General features: G+C 47.4%; 1 protein-coding gene across 2 annotated transcripts in view; it reads right to left on the reverse strand.

Annotated features, from left to right (window-relative positions):
* MYO1H (myosin IH) overlaps positions 1–19,336 on the reverse strand; it is an 833,585-nt gene that overhangs the window by 253,856 nt on the left and 560,393 nt on the right. For both annotated transcript variants that reach the window (XM_069619421.1, XM_069619420.1), the window contains exons 24-25: positions 17,635–17,719; positions 12,669–12,828 (exon numbers count right to left, since the gene is read on the reverse strand). In XM_069619421.1, the coding sequence (XP_069475522.1) occupies positions 12,669–12,828; positions 17,635–17,719 (245 nt within the window). The remainder of the gene's footprint in view (positions 1–12,668; positions 12,829–17,634; positions 17,720–19,336) is intronic.

Here is a 19,336-nt window from a genome sequence, read left to right on the forward strand (position 1 = left end):
AACATTTGATCGAATTTTTTGTACTTTTTTGTCAAATTTAATTAAATATATATATGGGTAGGTAAGGGTATAGATTAGGTTGATGGGGAGTGGGGGGACGGGAGGTATCCCCCTCATTTTAGACTGAAAAAGGTCAAATAAATGTAATCAAATGTGATTAGATCAAATGTTTTAGGTCAAGTAGACCCAAACCCCGTTTTCAACATCGACATATCCTCTTTGTGGCTAGTAATTCTCCTACCACCTCTGGAACCACGCTCAGAGTGCTAGTTTCCTCTTAAATCTTTCTGTTCTTCCTTCGGGGTGGGTGTTTGTACAGTATTTTCTTTTTGTTTGTATTACAGGTGGTGTGCTTAATTAACATATATTTATTTTTATAGAACCTTGATTGGACATTTCCTTTATTTTGGACTGTGATCCTGTGTTGTTTCGGTCACTGCTGGTTCACCTTCACAGCCCTCTTAAGGGTACAGACTTCCATCAGCCCAAGCTACCACAAAATGTGAAGGAGGGATATCTTTTAACTGTCCCTGTTTTACCTTTACGATTGAAGCCAGATTAAATTCTTTGGCTCTGTTAAGCATTGAGTCTGGAATGGTTCAAGAGATAGAATGTTCTGATATAATTAATGATTTTGCAATATGCAAATCTAGATGGAAATATGTAGTTTAATCTTGGCCGCGTTTCAGGCAAATCAGCCTTGGGCAGTAGAAAGCATATACTCACTGGGTGCTTCTCATTTTATTCTTTCTAGGATTACTTGAACTTGTCTACTCTGTGGGCATTATGTGAAATGCTAAGATAATTGTGATGTTTGTTACATGCCTTTTTGTTTTCTCTGCTGCTTAGTCAGTAATGTTTTTCCAAAGGCATGTACTTTGGACATATTCATACATAAACAATTGTCAGGTTAAACTGTGCAATCTTTATATGTTATTAACTAGATGATCCATTTAATGCCTAGATGACTTTCTTTGAGTCGAGGCATGTAATCCATTCATTTTGTAGATTGGTAGGGGGCATGGGTTTGAGGGGGGTCGACGTGGGTTTGAGGGGGGTGACATGGGTTTTAGGGGGTAGTAGGAGGCAATGGGTTTCAGCATGGGCCCCAAGGCTGTCTGTGCCCCTGGCCCCAGAAACTGTTAAAATGACCCTGGTGACATGCCAGAAAGTACAGTGTTCCTCTTGTTCTGCCCCAGGCAATTGGTGAGTGGCAGATGGTGAGATGGTGGGACAGCCGCACTCCTGTACGTGTCACGCGGCCATGAGGTTAGAAGAATGTTTTTTTAAAAAAATTATTCCTGGATAGGAGGGCAGAGGGTGATGCTTGTGGTCAGACCATGCTTTGGGCAGGCGCTGACCCGAAAGGATATTTAGGCCACAGCACTTGCTTTGACCGGGAAAAGCCTGAGTCCCACCAAGCTCACCCAGGTCTATTGACAAGTAGGAGTCTTGATAAGCTGCTGAACCTTCTCTGAGTTACTATACCAAGTTCGCACACTGATTTCTCCATGTTACTGCTTGTAGACTCACCCATTGACTACCCTACTCGCTTACATTAACTGCCCGGCTATCTTAACAAGCCTGTGTTCTCTGTACCTTGAGCACTATCACCCCACGGCCAATTTATTGACCTCGCCCTGCGATATAAATACCAGCTTGTTGCCTACTGCCCAAACATTATAGTGTTCACGCGGATGCGGCACTGAGACTCCTCTACACAACTCATTTTACTGCCACATGGATGCCTCCACAAGAACTACCTTAATGCTTAACACCAATGAGTCCCTATTCATAGATCACTGGGGCCCACCACACCCGGCCTTAGACAAGTACCACTACGACGTGGGGTCCATGCCACAAATATGCAAACTCGTACTAAGATCCCCACCACTCGCATGGTCTCACTTTCTATGCCTCACAGTCTCCCAGAACCTAGCTCAATTAAACCCACCCGATTCCTTCCACCTCTCTGCCACTCGAACCTACTACAGCCGAGGAATAGCCTAGCCCACCCCTCCTATAAAGAAACAACTACTAACTAGTATCTAACCTTGCAATCCCGTCTTACTAATGGCCGACCATGCCAACTACCCATAAGAAATAGCAGACTAGCACTGCGAACTAGGTTCAGCAAGGCCACTACCGCCACCGTTACCCCATCAACCAGTAGAAGAAATTATTATCTCAATTACAGAACCACGAGAACCCCCACTAAGACTAACAAATCGAATGTCACCAAATCAAAGGACAGGCTCCGCTCTACCACTAGTTCGCAATGTTTGACATCGAGTCCTAACTCACCTGACATTTGTACATGGCCCTCTAGCCTATCCGTAACAGCCGAATCTCACAATAGCTCTAGCAAAGAAAATCAGGTAACACAGGGAGCACTCACCAACACTAGGTCTCGCCCTGTACATGCCCTTGACATTGCAGGCTGCATTACAACTATGAAACTTGACCTTATAGCAATTAGCAAATCCTGGCTCCACCTTGAAGCAGGACCTGCACTTGCATTAGCTGTCCCAGAAAATTACATGATCTACAGGTCTGATAGACCCATGGCCAGAAGAGGTGGGGGTGGGGGGTAACTATTATCGCTAAAAACACCTTCAACATTAGGGAGTTATCAAACATCACATTCCACTCTGGCAAAATATTCTCAGTCAAAATGACCTTATCACACACGGTCACACTAAACATCCACTTGATCTTTAGACCCCCTAGACCGACACTTTCATTTGAGGATGATGTTGCCCAACTCCTCTTGACCAATACTAAACCTAGCTCCCAAAATCTCCTTCTAGGGGATCTAAACTTAGGCTTTAACGATCCTAATGACCACAAAGTCCTAGCGCTGACTAATACCATTTTGACACTAGGCTTCACACACAGAATAAAAAATCCTACACACACCAAAGATCGCACCCGAGATTGACTAGCTGACCTTAATTGCAATATGGACATAACATCCAATGCCCGCTTCCCATGGTCAGACCACCACCTCATTACCTTCAATATCACCAAGAATCCAGGGACTAACAACTCCCCCCTAGTGGCTCCAGTTGCCCTATCGAGAGACAAACAGAACATCACAGCAAACAATATACTACAGTTTTTGATCCCAATCACAGCATACCAAGACCTAGACAACAACGACCCATCCACCATGGTCGACCTTTACAGCCAAACTGTACTGGCAGCCATCAACAAAGTAGCTCCCCTATCCATGCGTAAAGCCAAACCTGCAGCCCATCTCAATTTGTGGTTCATGCCAACTCTAAACACCTTGAGAAGTGCCAAAAGAATAGCTGAGACCAACTGGAACAAAGTACCCAATGACCTAAATAAAGTAAAATTCGCAATGGCAGCTAAACATTTTAAACAGGCAGTTATCCAAACGACAATACCACATATAATGACAGAATAACTAAAGCCAAATCAGACAGAAAGGAACTTTTCGCTATCCTAAGAGAGCTAGAGTCGCCAGTGCCACCACAAGAAATCTGCAACAAAGATGCAAACTGGTGCACGGACATTCAAAATGCCCTCTATGACAAAACTGTCCTCCTTCAATCTAAAATCAAAAGGAAAAAAGCTACCATTAAACCAGCTCAACCACCTCTGCAAACGTCTACACATTCAAGTAATAACTCGGCTCCACTATTGAATTCACCCCTGTCTCCAATTCTGAAGTCTCAACAATTATCGCCAGTCTCAAACTATCAAGGTGTCAAGGTGACTCCTGTCCTGCGGCAGTTATCAAGGACTGCACCCCTGACTTAGCCCCCTTCATCACAAGTTTAATCAACGCCTCCTTTGAAAACAGTATTTTCCCATCCAATCTTAAAAATGCGTGGGTACTACCTTTACTAATAAATAAGTCGCTTGACCCTGACATACCGACTAACTATAGACCTATCACAACAGTACCCTTCCTACTCAAAATACTAGATAGAGTCGTGTATCTCCAGATTCAAAACTATCTGGAAGTCAACAACCTCCTTGGCCTACGTCAATCAGGCTTTCGCTCTAGACATAGACCAGAAACAGCACTTCTGGTTTTGAAAATTCAAATGGACAAGCTCAAAGATAAAGGCACACTGGCCCTGCTCCTCCTACTTTACATCTCTGCTGCGTTCGACTTGGTTAATCATAAAATACTTTGTAAACATCTCGCCTCAGTGGCCAATTTTTCACCAAAAGCTATCCAATGGATGAACAAGTTACTTTTTTTACCTGGTAACATTCTTTCGATGGGATGTTCCTCCGACGTATTTCAAATCTATGACAGGTAATCACCACAGCTGTGCTGCTTCGGAACATTTTTCGCATCGGAATCCTATGTCGATGACGTCGATACACTGTCCCTCGAGGGCCTCCGTCAAGCCGACGTCACTGGATGTTATATATAGGATGCACGACGCCCGTAGCCTTAGTTGTAGTTTTTTCCCAGAACGTGTGGGACCAATCTTCTGCCAGTATGACTACAGAAAGCCTTGAGAAAACGTAAGCTGCAATCGCATAATAAATTCTGTAGAGGGGCAGGCTGGGAGGGTGCGATGTGGAATATGTCAGAGGAACATCCCATCGAAAGAACGTTACCAGGCAAGAAAGTAACTTGTTCTTCGAAGGGATTGTGTACTCCGACGTATTCCACATCTATGACAGACTCCCAAAGCAGTACCAATGTATGGAGGTGGGAAAAGAATTTATAATTTTAGAATGCCCAATTAAATTGCAGAATAGAGGACCGCCTTACCAAAGGCCAAATCTTGCCCATGGATAGAATCCAGGGAGTAGTGTTTTACAAAGGTATGGACAGAGGCCCATGTGGCTGCTTCACAAATGTTACGAATGGGAACACCTCTCTGCAGAGCAGTAGAGGCAGCCACACCCCTAGTAGAATGGGCCCGTAAGCCTACCGAAGGGTCCTTACCAGCCAGACGGTAGCATTTAGAGATTGTCAAGATAATCTATCTGGACAAGATCTGCTTAGTAACAGCTTGACCCAAACGCCTTCTAGCGTATCCTACAAAGAGCTGATTGTCCACTCTGACCCGGGACATGCGTTAGATGTAGAAACTTAAAGCTCTCCTAGGATCTAACCTATGGAGCCTCTCCTGTTCCTTACCAGGATGCGGAGGAGGATAGAACGCCGGAAGAATGACCTTCTGGCTCAAATGAAATTCCGACACAACCTTCTGAAGAAAAGAAGGACGGACCCTAAGGACAACCTGGTCCTTATGGAACACTGTGAAAGGTGGCTTGGCGGATAGTGTCTGCAACTCACTCACTCTGCGAGCGGAAGTAACCGCAACCAAAAATACAGTTTTAAAGGTCAACAGTCTCAAAGGACAAGAATGTAAGGGCTCAAACGGAGCTCCCATTAGGAATTTCAGAACTAGGTTCAAATCCCAACTGGGCACCTGGAAAGGTGATGGAGGGAACACATTAGTGAGCCCTTTCAGAAACAGAGAAATCAAAGGAATCTTAAAATAAGAATACTCCTCAGACGAGCGCTCAAATATGGACAGCGCCACCAGGTAATCCTTAATGATACCCACTTGCAGGCCCTTGTGCGCTAACGAAAGCAAAAAAGACAGAACCACAGGAATGGCACATAAAAAAGGATCCACATTCTTCACCCAGCATCAGTCGCAGAACTTTCTCCAACGGCAACGGTACAAGGACTTTGTTGCAGGCCGTCTGGCCGAAAGCAACACCTCCATCACGTCTTCAGGGAGGTCCCAATCCTTGTACCTCAACCTTTCAGAAACCAAGCATGAAGGTTGAGACACTTGACCTCTGGATGGAGAACCCGACCCCCCTCCTGTGAGAGCAGATTGTCTTGGTAGGGAAGACAGCGTGGAGGGCAGATGGACATGTCGAGAAGGTCCGGGTACCACGCTCTCCTGGCCCATGCAGGAGCAATGAGGATCATTCGGGAACCGAACCTCCGTAACCTCCGCAGCACTTGAAGAATGACGGGGACTGGAGGAAACGCATACAGCAGTGCGAAGGACCACTCCACTACAAACGTGTCCCCTAAGGTTCCTCTTGGAGGAAATTCCCGTGAGCAGAATCTTTCGCACTTCCGGTTGACACTGGTGGCGAAGCGATCCACTTGCGGGGTTCCTCAAAGGGCGAAGATCTCCAAGAGAACCTCCTGAGCCAGCTCCCACTCATGAGAGTCCGTGCTCTGCCTGCTCAGAGCGGCCGCCGCCTCGTTTTTGTCTCCGGCCAGATGAACTGCCGAGATCAAAATTTCCTGCTGGATGGCCCAGAACCAGAGCTGCATCGCCTCTCTGCACAGTGGGAGAGACCCTGCCCCCCTCTTTCTGTTGAGGTAGTGCATGGCCACTGTATTGTCTGTCAGAATCAGGACATTCCTCCCCCGCACAGACGGCAGAAAAGCCTTCAGAGCTAGCCTGATGGCCCTCAGCTCCAACAGATTGATATGGAGTCTGGACTCCGATGGAGACCAACGACCGCTGACTGTCAACTCGTTGGCATGAGCTCCCCATCCTGTGAGGGATGCGTCTGTCACGATCGTTACCTCCGGCCAGGGTAGCCAAAATTGAGCCCCCTTCATCAGATTGCCTTCGACGGCCCACCACAGAAGATCCTGGGCGACCGAGGGCGGCACCTGAACGGGGTCCGACATCCCGCTGGAGGACTGCGACCACTGCATCTTGAGAGCCCATTGCAGAGATCTCATCCGCAACCTGGCCTCTGGCACCAGTAGAATGCAGGATTCCATGAGGCCGAGCAACCTCAAGAACTCGAACGCAGGGAGACTCTGGGCACGTTGAAACTTGTCCACCATCTGCAGAATGTGATGAGCCCTCACCTGGGGAGGCGAACACTGCCCCAGGGATGTGTCGAGCACCGCTCTGATGTACTGGAGCCGCTGGGTAGGTGTCAAATGGGACTTGTTTAAGTTGAGGGAGAAGCCGAGCCTGTGAAGGGAGTGGCAGGTGACTGACAAATGATCCAGGACTTGCTCGGGAGAGTGCGCCCTGATCAACGAATTGTCCAGGTAGGGGTGGACGTGAATCCCCCCTTTCCTGAGCTACGCTGCCACCAACACCATGAGCTTGGTGAAGACCCTCTGGTCCGAACGGCAGGTCCCAAAACTGAAAATGCGGGTTGCCAACCGCGCACCTCAGGTACTTCCTGTGCTTGGGATGAATCGGCACATGAAAGTAAGCATCCTTGAGGTCGAGAGACACCAACCAGTCCTGAAGTTGAAGGGCTGTTCAAAGAGAGCTTCCCTGGTGGATTGTCGTGAGGCCTCTGCCGGAAAGGAAGACAGTAGCCGTGGGCTATGATCTCCAGAACCTACACATCTGAAGTAATGGCACGCCATTCTACAAGATGCTGCATCAGCCTTCCCACAACCGGCGAACCATGGGACATGGCCTCATGACTGAGCTGAAGCGGCTGCAGCAGTGCCTGAGGGCAAAGAGGCAACTGCCCGAGCAGCTTTGGCACTTCGAGTACCTTGTTTTCCACCTCTGGTACTCCTACGTTGGCCCCTTTGACTGGCAGCTCCCCTCGATCTACCAAAGGACGAGTAGTATCGAAAGGAACCTCCCCCCCATTGCTGTCCCCTAGGACGAAAAAGGCAGCGGTTGACAAACTGCAGCGCTCAACGACTCTGCTGCAGCTTTGGAGGTCTGCAACCTCTCAAGGTTCTCGTCAGCCTTGCTGCCAAAAAGATGGTCACCATCAAAGGGCATGTTGAGAAGCCGGGACTGTAAACCCCGACTTCCGCAACCACGCAAACCTGCGCATCACGGTACTCGCCGCCATGGACCGGCTGACACAGTCTGCCACGTCCAGACCCGACTGAACAGATTCACACATGGCATCCTTGCCATCCTGAACAAGGGCAAAAAAACCATCCCGTTCCTCCGCTTCGGGAATATGTTCAGCCGCCAAAGAGACACAATTCCACAAAGTGTGAGTGAATCTTGCCAAGGCACAAATGGAGTTGGCTGCCTTTAAAGCTATACCCCCAGATGAAAATACTTTCTTCGCCCAACCATCGAAGCGCTTGTCGTCCCTATCAGGAGGGATGGTAGGGTACGCCGCCTGCTTCGCTGTGGCCGTAGCCGCCTGCACCACCAAACTCTCTAGAGTGGGGTGCAAAGACAAGTAGCCGGGGTCGCCACTGGCTGGATGGTATTTTTTCGGCAACAACTTATTCACTGCCGGGAGACTCTCCGGAGCAGTCCAAGCCACCGCCACCCTTCTTTGTAAGGCCATATGAAATGGCAGCACCGGGTCAGGGGTGGACCTTGGTCCAAAATATCTCTCAGGTCATCCTGCAGAAAATCCACAGGTGGAGCAGAGCACCCCAAGTACTCTGTCACCCTTGACATGAGACGCCTGTATGAAGACTCAGCGTGTGTACCAGGCTCAGGCCTGCCAAATTCAACCTCCGGGGAGGTGTCCAGACCACTGGCGTCATGCAACGATTTACGCAGGTCTTCCATCTGGCTATGACCAGACAACAGTTCATCAGGAACCTCAGGAGGGACAAACCCTTCCACATCTGACCCTTCATCCACCTTTGAGATATAATCCAAAGGCTGGAAAAAATCCCTGGATGAGGGCACAGAAAAAGGTTCAAACACAGGCCTCACCGATTTACTCAGGGCCTTCCTCTGAGTTTACACCTTCCTCCAGGGTACCTCTGGTAAAGCCTCCACAAAAGGCATTGAGGACGTTGACTGAATCGGAGTCGACGTCGAGCGAGGTGCCGACGTTTTCGACAACGGCTTCGAGGCCGGAGCCCCGAGCGTGTCCTTCGACGGCCTCGGTATAGATGGCGTCGATGGACATGACGCCGATGGCATTGATGTCTTCTTAGAAGACCTCACAGTCTCCAATGGTCTCAAGGGCGTCGAGGACCGGGACCTGGAGCGGGCATGGCTAGAGCGATCCACCATGTCCGATCGGGACCTCGATGACTCCCGATGATCGTGCTGACCGCCTGAGCCCGGAGCCGTGCGAGCGGTGGCCCTAGCGCATTCCTTGCCAGCGGACGGAACGGAGCCCTGCGATTCAAAAATCGCCATCATCTCCTTGCAAAATGAATGCTTGTTGTGACAAGCTACCCGCCGTCTGGCGGAGTCCTCGGACGAGGACGGGGAAGGCGACCGGTGACGGCGCTTTCGAGAGTGCCTAGAAGAGGCAGAGGAATGGCGGGAACTACTCCGGGGCGAGACCTCCTAACCTTATGCCAACGCGGATAGCAGCCCCTCAAATCGTCGGTTGAATGCTCTGCGGATTTCGACTTTCGGGGTTTGGAAACCCTACCTACAGTCAACTTCTTCTTACACTCCTGCAAGACCTTCGACGTCAAAGACTGGCATTCGTCACAGTCATCCTCATCCTCGACGCCATGGGCATCTCCTACACCAATTACGCCGACGGCACACAGATCCTCCTCACTCTCACAGGTAACTACACCACTGACTCCCTGACCCTCAACAACCTCTACAACACCATCCAAGCCTGGATGGCAGACAACGGCCTATGCCTCAACTCCGACAAGACGGAACTCCTTCTGGTAGGTTCTCCCGAAACCCTAAAAAATCTAGATGCCCAATTCAGCCACTTCACCATTGACTCCATTAAAATTCCAGTTTCCGACTCTGTCAAAACTCTGGGAGCTTACCTGGATTCCAGCCTATCCATGGACAGACAAATCAACGCAATAGCCTCTGCAGCTGCATATCATGCCAAACTTATCAATGCAGTCAGACCCTTTCTCTCCAAAGAGAATTGACCCAACATAGCCAGAGCCATCACCGGCTCTAGGCTAGACTACTGTAACGTACTCTTTCTAGGAACCTCCAATAAAAACTTAGAGAGATTACAAGTAATACAGAACAATGCTCTCCGGGCAGCCCAAGGCATTGCAAAAAGAGAACACATCTCTGAGGCCAGAAAACTAGCCCACTGGCTCCCAATAAAAGAAAGGATCTTATTCAAAGCCCTTACACTGACCCACAAGTGCATCCACCTCACTGCTCCTGCATACCTCTCACAAAGGATACACCCCGTCTCCTCCAACAGGCCAACCAGATCACTGTATACCAACATGCTCTCGGTGCCACGAGTAAAAAAAGCAAAAGCGGGCGGATCCAGCTGCCCTTATCTCACGCCCTCTAACTGGAATGCCCTACCACCCACTATCCGTGGCGAGGCCTCCCTCACCACCTTCCGCAAAATGTTGAAGACCACCCTCTTCTCATAAGGCCAGACACACCAGCATGAATACTTTCATGTATACAGTGTTATATGACCAAAAGCAATATCTGTAACAACATTATGTTTCCTGCTTCTTTCACAATGTGTCAACAACCGCTACCATGCCTGTCCATGTAACTAAGTTTATTGCAAGTAACAGCGCCTCAATGCTCCTGAGCTGCTTGCGCGCTATATAAATGTAAATAAATAAATAAAGTCATTGGTGGCGTGGTCCTCGCCGAGGCACCAAAGGCAGACATCGTGTGGGTCTGTAAGCGACATCTTGGAACCGCAGTCCCAACACTTCTTGAAGCCCGACCGCGGGGTATAAGAAGACGAAGACGAAGACATGATACTTCACAAACAACCAAGTTCGAAGAACCGATTCAATCAGGAGAAGAACCAAGGCACGCCGAGATTCTGAACCGGACACGTTCACGGAAAAAACGGAACTGAGGCAATGGGCGTCGTGCGTCCAACTTATAACATTCAGTGACGTCGGCTCGACGGAGGCCCTCGAGGGACAGCGTATCGACGTAGGACTCCGACTCCGAAAAAATTTACGAAGCAGCACAGCTGTGGTGATTACCTGTCATAAATGTGGAATACGTCGGAGGACACAATCCGTTCTAAACAATCTTTCCTAGCGGACAGATCGATGCAAGTTTTCTCACGTAATGCAGCAGCACACCCCAGCCCAGTCACATGTGGAGTTCCTCAAGGCTCCTGCGTCCCTCCAACACTTTACAACATTTTTACGAAACCGCTGTCCGACCAATTGGATAATTTGGGTGTCACCTATACCAACTAGGCTGATGACACCCAAATCCTTATCCCCATCACTGGCTCACATGATGCTGATTCAACCTCTATCAAAGCCGTTTATCATACAATGCAAACTTGGATGGTCCACAATGGCCTTTGTTTGAATGATGAAAAGACCGAACTCCTCCTAGGGTCGCAACTCCGCCTCAACAAACTTGATGAAGTCTTCAAAGCCTTCAATATAGACGACAACACTATTGAAGTGTCAAACGTAGTAAAAACTTTAGGCTTTTACCTGGACTCTGCTCTGACTTTAACCAAACAAGTTAATGCCACACCGTCAGCTGCCGCTTGCACATCCAAATTGATCAATGCCTGCCGACCCTTTCTCTCACCTGACAGTTGCATCACACTAGCCAGAGCACTCATTCTGTCGAGATTGGACTACTGCAAAGCACTCTATGCCGAAACTAAGACCCAAAACATCAAAAAGTTACAGGTGATTCAAAACAACGCCCTCAGGGCAGCCTTAAACATACCTAAAAACTCACACATTTCCATGACTAGAAGAAACACCCACTGGCTTCCCGTTCAATAGGGCATCCTCTTTAAAACCCTCATGCTGACTCATAAATGCCTACATAATACGACCCCTATCTACCTGGCCGACAACGTTTCTAGATCCCAATCTAACAAACCCACACGCTCAGCCCACCTGCACTTGCTCTCCATGCCCAGATTCAAATTACAGAAAGCTGGAGGGAGCAGCTTCTCTTCCACAGCCACTAGACTCTGGAATACCCTTCCTGCCAAACTCAGGTTAGAAGAGTCATTCTCGACCTTCCAGAGACAGTTGAAAACCTGGCTCTTGTCACAGGAAACTTGCGACTAAGGCTCCCATAGCAACCTGCCAGCTTTCATTGCAAGTAACACCCCAGCTAAAGTTAACAATGCCTACAGTACAGTCTTCAACATTGTCTCCTTGTCCGACGCTATCTATGCTACCCTATAACCACAGTTGTACTATATTGTTTTTTTCTCGGCTCACTGACACCTGTGATACATTGCAACTATGTAACTCTGTACCCATGTTTGATCAACTCTGTAACGATGCAACTCTGTACCTATGTATGACCAATTTCTGTAAGTACAGCGCCTAGATGTCTCTGGGTTGGATGCGCTATATAAATTGCAAAAATAAATAAATAGGCCACTGTATATGTTTGGGCCACAGAAGTGCCAAAAATACCATACAGGTTCACATAATCTGTTATTAAAATATGTATACTGTCATTGGGCAGTATTAACATGCGCTTGCAGCCTAGGCTCTCCTACCTGACCCTCACTCACTGTTTAGTCCCACGCAACATTGCTGAAATCAAGACAAGTGTATTGCCCCACTTGTAGCACTCAGGTCTTTTGAGGCAGGCTGGATTCTGATGTATTTTATCTTTTTCAGTTATTTATTTTAGTCCAGGGAGTAACAGTCCAGGCAGCATGGGGGTAATTGCCTCCCTTTCCACCCCTTTCCAGAGTGCCCTTGGGGAGGGTTGTGTGGAAATGCAAATGACTCAGTGAAGTATAAGTTAAACTATATTTGGTGAAATTAATGGGTGAAGTACAAATGGACTCACCTTTTCCAAGGCAACAGGAGGCATCAGCCAGTTCTTATCGAGAACGTTCTTCGGAAGATGGTTCTTCAGCTTGGAGAGGTAGGTGTACTGCATGAAACTGATGAAGCCGCTGTTCTCGGGTCCAGGTGGGTTCTTTCGATTGATGAAACCTTTTACAAACCTGAGCAAATATAAATTGAAATGAAGTGGGTATATCCATGGTGTTCTGAAGAAAAAGGGAACCTCGAATTCAAAGCCATTGCATTATATCAATTCCAATTGTCAGTCTTTGCTTTTACAATGCCAAAATAAAATATTGAAGTAGGTTCATAAAAGGATTTATTTAATTATAAATAGAGCCGTCCTTAAAAAACTAAGTTCATTTAACATATGTTTCAATTTCTAAAGCTGCTAAGGCCACATGAATCCCTCTCTTGCTGAAAGCGCTAGGTGCACGACGTGCATCTTGAAAGCATAAATGGTACTCCTGGTGGAAACTCCAGTTGACCAATAACAAATGGATCCACTTGATCCAGTTGGTGGCAAATGGTTTTTGTAAATCTACTGTACTGCTACGGAGAATATTTCAAGTGATTTCATTTGGGTCATGGAAATGGTCATTCGTTTCTCACTACTTCTGAGAGAGAACAAGTATTGTGCTTTGGATTTCATGCTTTGGGCTTACATGCAACGGAGTACTGATCCAATCCGGCTGAGCGGCCACTACTGGGCTTGTGACCACCCTTTGAACTGCTCTCTGCCTATATCTTAGGTTTCAGGACGCTGAAGTGAGCATTTAACTACTTCTGTGAGAGAACAAGTATTGTGCTTGGGATTCAATGCTTTGGGCTTACCTGCAATGGACTTCTGCTACCATTGGGCTGAGCACCAACTGTCTGGCTTGTGATCGCCCTTTGCACCACTCTCTGTCTATATGTTAGGTGCCGGGATGCTGAAGCGGCACATTTACCTACTTCTGTGAGGGAACAAGTATTGTGCTTGGGATTCCGTGCTTTGGGCTTACCTGCAATGGACTTCTGCTACCATCGGGCTGAGCAGCAACTGTCTGGCTTGTGATCGCCCTTTGCACCACTCTCTGTCTATATCTTAGGTGCCGGGATGCTGAAGCGGCACATTTACCTACTTCTGTCAGGGAACAAGTATTGTGCTTGGGATTCTGTGCTTTGGGTCTAACTGTAATGGACTACTGCTACATCGTGCTGAGCGGCAACTGCTGGGCTTGTGATCGCCCGTTAAACAGCTTTATGCCTATATCTTGGGTGCCGGGATGCTGAAGTGGCACGAACAGCGGTGTCACACCATCAGGCGTGAAGGCGAAAATGGTGATGGTTCCTGGTGCAGACTTGGAGGGAGTGAGAAGGGAAGGAGAAGAGCGTTCAACAGTAGCGATGTCTGTTGGTGAAGAAGAAGTGGTGAGTGTGATTCAATCCTTGTTGGACGCTTCATGCTCTTACCCATTTTGTCACCCGTGCACACGCGCAGCTAATGTTTTTGAGGTTCCTGAGAAGCCGACTTTGGAAAAAAACTTGAATTTGGCATTGAAAAAAAAAAATAATAATAATGCAAATAAGATTAGAAACTTTTTTCAGACTTCTGATCAAGAGAAAGCTACTAAAAAACGGGGAAGGCTGATTCTTTGGATTTTACTAATGCCTTAGCGTGTTTGGGCTCCAAATACCCCGAGGACTGCTGAGAGCTGTGCTAAGGACTGTAGGTACTCTGTTTTGCCGAGAGTACTGTTTTGACATTGAATAATTTTAAACAAAAGATAGATAGCTCCTATCGACAGTTACAAACATTAAACATCAACTGTTAATTATACCACATAAAATATTTTATTTTGTAATCCGTGATCGACATATAAAAATACACTTTATCAAAAACACTTTATAAAAACACTGTATAAAAAGCAAAGCAAAGCACAGAACACAACAGTGAACCTAGAAGTAAAGAATGCAGATGCACTACAGAACCAACAGCAAAGCAGAGAGCACAACATTAAACCTAGAAGTGAAGAATGCAGGCATTGCAATGTAATGTCAAAACCGTAGAGAACAACACAGTGTCAACACCGCAGAGAGCAACACAATCTCAAAGCCCTAGGGAGCAAACACAGTCAATAAAATTAACAAGGCACAATACACAACAGGAACCTAGAAGTAAAGAATGTAGGCAATGCAATTCCAAAACCTGTGGAGCACAATACACTGTCAATACAGTACACAATAGATCAAGAAAGGGAGGGGCTGAGATGCGAGAGAAAGTTAGGAACCAAGGGGGGCAGGGGGAAACAGAATAGGATGCAGGGATCTATGATGCGAGGGAGAACATGTGGCAAGAGAAGCAGGGGAGTGTGTGTTGCCAAGTTGTGAGGGAGCGCATTTGGCCTGAGAATGCGGGGAACGCACGTGGCCTATGATGCAATGGAGCACACGTGGCAAGAGAATGCAGAGGAGCACATATGGCCTACAATGTGAGAGAGCGCAAGTGCAAGAGAAGCAAGGGAGTGCACGTGGCCAAGTTGTGGGGGAGCGCACGCAGCCTCAGAATGCGAGGGAGCGTACGCGGCCTATGATGCAGGGAGTGCACATGGCAAGAGAAGCAAGGGAGTGCATATGGCCTAGGTGCACATACGCGGTGGGAGGACTGGTTGCAGGGGGAGCAATGCGTATGCAAGAGGGCGAAGAGGCACAGGTCGGGGTTGTGTGGAGTGCAGCAAAGCTAACTCTCCCTGCACCTTCTTACCTTGCGGTCGCAGACAGGAGGGTGAGGTCGTCCACACTCAAAATCTGTGCCGCTACCCCATCGATGCCAAACACCTTCATCGCTCAACACTGCGGCCTTGTCCAGCGAGGGCTTTGCTACAGAGGGTACAAACCTCAGTTGTTATAGTCACGGAAGTGTGGACGTAGTGAAGCGTTCTACATACAATTGTGCAGCGTCTCCTGCGCACCTGCGTCGCTCAACACTGCAGCCTTGTCCTGTAAGGGCTTTGCAGCAGAGGGTCCAAACCTCGGTTCTTATAGGCATGGAAGCGTGGTCATAGTGAAGAATTCTACGTATAATTGTGCAGCGTCTCCTGCGCACCTGTGTCGCTCAATACTGCGGCCTTGTCCTGCGAGGGCTTTGCCGCAGAGGGTCCGAACCTCGGTTCTTATAGGCACAGAAGTGTGGATGTAGCGAAGCATGCTGCGTTTAATCAGGCAGCGTCTCCTGCGCACCTGTGATGCTCAAAACTGCAGCCTTGTCCTGCAAGGGCTTTAGATATTGAGTTGAGATATTGATATTGAGTTGAAGGCAGCTGGGGATACATTGCAGGCTGACGTGATTAATGATGAATTGTCAAACCTGTTAACCAATATAGAGGGCTCCATAATTTCAGAACGGACAGTACAAGGTATATTTACTAAGGCCATAGTCCACGCAATATTTCTATGTCTGACTTAATCAAGGAACCCATAACTTTGTCCATGAGTGAGGCAACGTTATTAAAATCGACTGATTTTGAATTTAGAGAAGTACTGTTAATAAGTGATACCTTACAACTTATTCCAATGCTACCAGTTGAAGGTGGGAATGAGGAGGAAGAAGAACATATTAGTAATATATCAGTAAACAGTGCAGAGAGAGGGGTTCATCTATGACAAAATATATGGCACTGGAACAATTACTGACTTTGGTAATAGAAAAATGTGATGCAATGGAAGTTAACTTGGATAAGCAAGATGAAACTCTGATATTGTTAAAACAGTTATGTACTATGGGTAATAAGCAAATTAGCAACTGTAGCAAGCTAAGAGAAACATTTGTAATTCTAGAGAGCAAACTTGAATCTCAGTTTGATGGAAGGTATTATGCAGGTGTGTATGGGAAATAAAACAGTGATTGATGCTATTGAAACTTGCGTGAAGAATTTAGAGAGTGGGAATTGTTCCTCTATTGACACAGAAGGTGATTTGGGTGAAGTACGCACAAATACACCTGGTACTGGTATACGTGCAAGCCCTGCAGATTCAGGTGGGCCGTCACAGGGGCCAGGCATTTTGTGAACACCATTGGGGCCAACTTTAAGCCAAATGGTAGGGCCTGGAACTGGTAGAGCTGGCCCTGTACCACGAATGGTATGAACTTCCGATGTTTCCTGTGGATGGGGACATTGAAGAATGCATCCTCTAGGTCCAATGGTGTCGAGAAATTCCCTTCCTCCAGTTGGCCGAGCACGTGTTGTAGTGTGTCCATCCTGAATTTTTGGGATTTCAAGTACTTCTATAGATGGGGCAGGTCCAGGATGGGTCTCCAACCCCTGTCTTCTTTCTGGCCAGAAAGTATCTGGAATAGACTCCAGAGCCCTGGAGCCGTTGGGGAACGAGCTCCATCGCCCCTTTCCGTAACCTGGCTCGCACTTCAGTTTACCTGCTCTTGCTTGCAGATTACTAAGAGAGGAGGTGGAAGAGGGAGCTCATTGGAGGCACCAAAGACTGCAGAAATCAAATCAACGTGAGTCTGGTCCTTAGGCTATTTCATGCTGTTGGTGTTCACAGTTTCCATGCCAACCAGATACTCTGCTTCCTAAAATTCAGTTCTCTCTCTCTGTACAATGTTTTGGCTATGTAGGTGGCACTAGTGCCACCAAATGCCCAAAACCAAAAAGACACCGGTAATTTCTGGACTATGGTTAACTATGGTTAACAACTCAAAAAGCTACTTGGGGGAAGTTCAACTTAACCCGATTACATCGCAAATGTTAGAGCACTACCAATAATAATACCTCTAGCAGCAGTGTGAGGACAAAATAAATTGGGAGATATAAAGGTGGGGCAGAGGGTCACAGGCAGCTGCATTGATATATTTCCATTAAGCAGCATAGGGCCCAGATAACAGAAGCTGTGAGTTGTGATTACTGCAGTGCACATCATTTATAGCACACGTGCTGGGCAGTTGTGCTGTCGCAAAGGATACCACTTACTTTCTGATTGTCTCCACAGCCCAAGCCCTCTTCCTGGCCTCTCTCCGTGCCAGGACGCCTCTCCAGCAGGCTTCTAATTTTATAGCTGCAAAGATCAAGAAAACATGAGGATTATGTGTAAGAGAACCATGACTAGGTGGTTATAGAACATAAGGTTACACAAGAGCCAACAGATCTATTCAGGCTGCCTTATAAACCTACAACCTATATCGGAGATACCCAAACCTGCTGTTCACAACCCCAGTGGCGATGTGACCAAACCAATGTTGTAAGTCATAAGCAATTGTCAAAAATGGGTCTTGAAAAGCTTGTGAAACTTTGCCCTAGAGGTTCTTCAGCTGTGCTCTTAAATCCCAAGAACTACCTAAACTTCACTTACTTGCTAAATAGGGAGCTTCTACTGGACTTCTCCATCCTCTCTCTCTGAACCCACCACTGTCTCCAGTGACACTGAATATTAGAATTGTGCATGTTCAAATAGTACTCCTGTTTAGGTTGCAGCAATTTCCCCCTTAGGTTAATGTTACCTTTCGCATATTTTCTCTCTATATTTTTTTCTGTTGGTTTTCTCCCTCGTATAAGTCCCACTTTGTTACAGCCTCAGAAACGTGCTCACCACTCATTCTCATCTGTGTCCTATTGTACAGGCACACTCTCTGAGAATGTCTCTGCCACCTGTACATGTGTTATTATAAGTCATCTCTTTTTGAAATTCGCATCCCTGTTCTTCAAATAAATAGTATATGATATGATTCTTTATTTATAGCGCGCCTATACACAAGTGTTTCAAGGTGTGATGATGCAAGGGAGGTAACAAGGGAGGACAAGACAGCGATCTTACTAGGCCAGGCGACACTGAGATCGCGTAAGTGCAGGGGAGAGGGAAGGGGAAAAGTGCCAGGGGAAGGGGAGGAGGAGAAGTGCGAGACATAGGATCAAGACATAGAAAAAGAGTGCGGTCAACAGGTGGCAGTGCATAGGTTAAGTTCAGACAACAGGTGAAAATAACTTCAAGTAGGGAGACTGTAGGGTTGCAGATACAGCCCCAAGTGCAGGGTTGCCAGGAGGCAGTGCATGTGAGCCACTGGGAGGGCAGGGACCTTGGTCCAAAGTTCAGAGGGTAGCCAGGTGACCAGTGCAGTATCAGAAGGAGATCAGCAGGGAAGAGGGAGATAGAAGGCAGAAGCAAAGAGGAAAGTCTTGAGATGCTTCCGGGACCGGAGATGGTTCTGCTCAAGTTTCAGAGAGGCAGGGAGGCTGTTCCAGAGGGAGGCGCCGGCCGAAGAGAGAGATCGGCCCCAATTTGTTGCTTAGAAAAGCGACTGACCCTCAGGGAGTTGGAGGATGAGGAGCGAAGAGCTCGGGAAGGAAGATACTTCAGAAGAGAAAGCTTGAGGTATTTTGGTCCAAGGCCCCAGAAGGCCTTGTGGACAATGCAAAGGGTCTTGAATTTGATCATTGCAGCCACTGGGAGCCAATGGAGAGATTTCAGTGCTGGAGAGATACAATCCTTGGGCTTGAGGCCAAGGACAAGTCTTGCAGTCCTGTTCTGGATGAGTTGCAGAGGACAGAGAGTAGAGGCAGGTAGATTTAAAAAGAGGCTGTTACAGTAGTCAAGCCTAGAGAGAACCTACAAAAAGACAATTACAGAACATACTGTCCCCAGCACACTTCTGTATCTTTCCCAGGCCTTTTTAATACC

This window comes from Ambystoma mexicanum, chromosome 10, assembly GCF_040938575.1.
Source record: "Ambystoma mexicanum isolate Mex_15411 chromosome 10, UKY_AmexF1_1, whole genome shotgun sequence".
NCBI lineage: Eukaryota > Metazoa > Chordata > Amphibia > Caudata > Ambystomatidae > Ambystoma > Ambystoma mexicanum.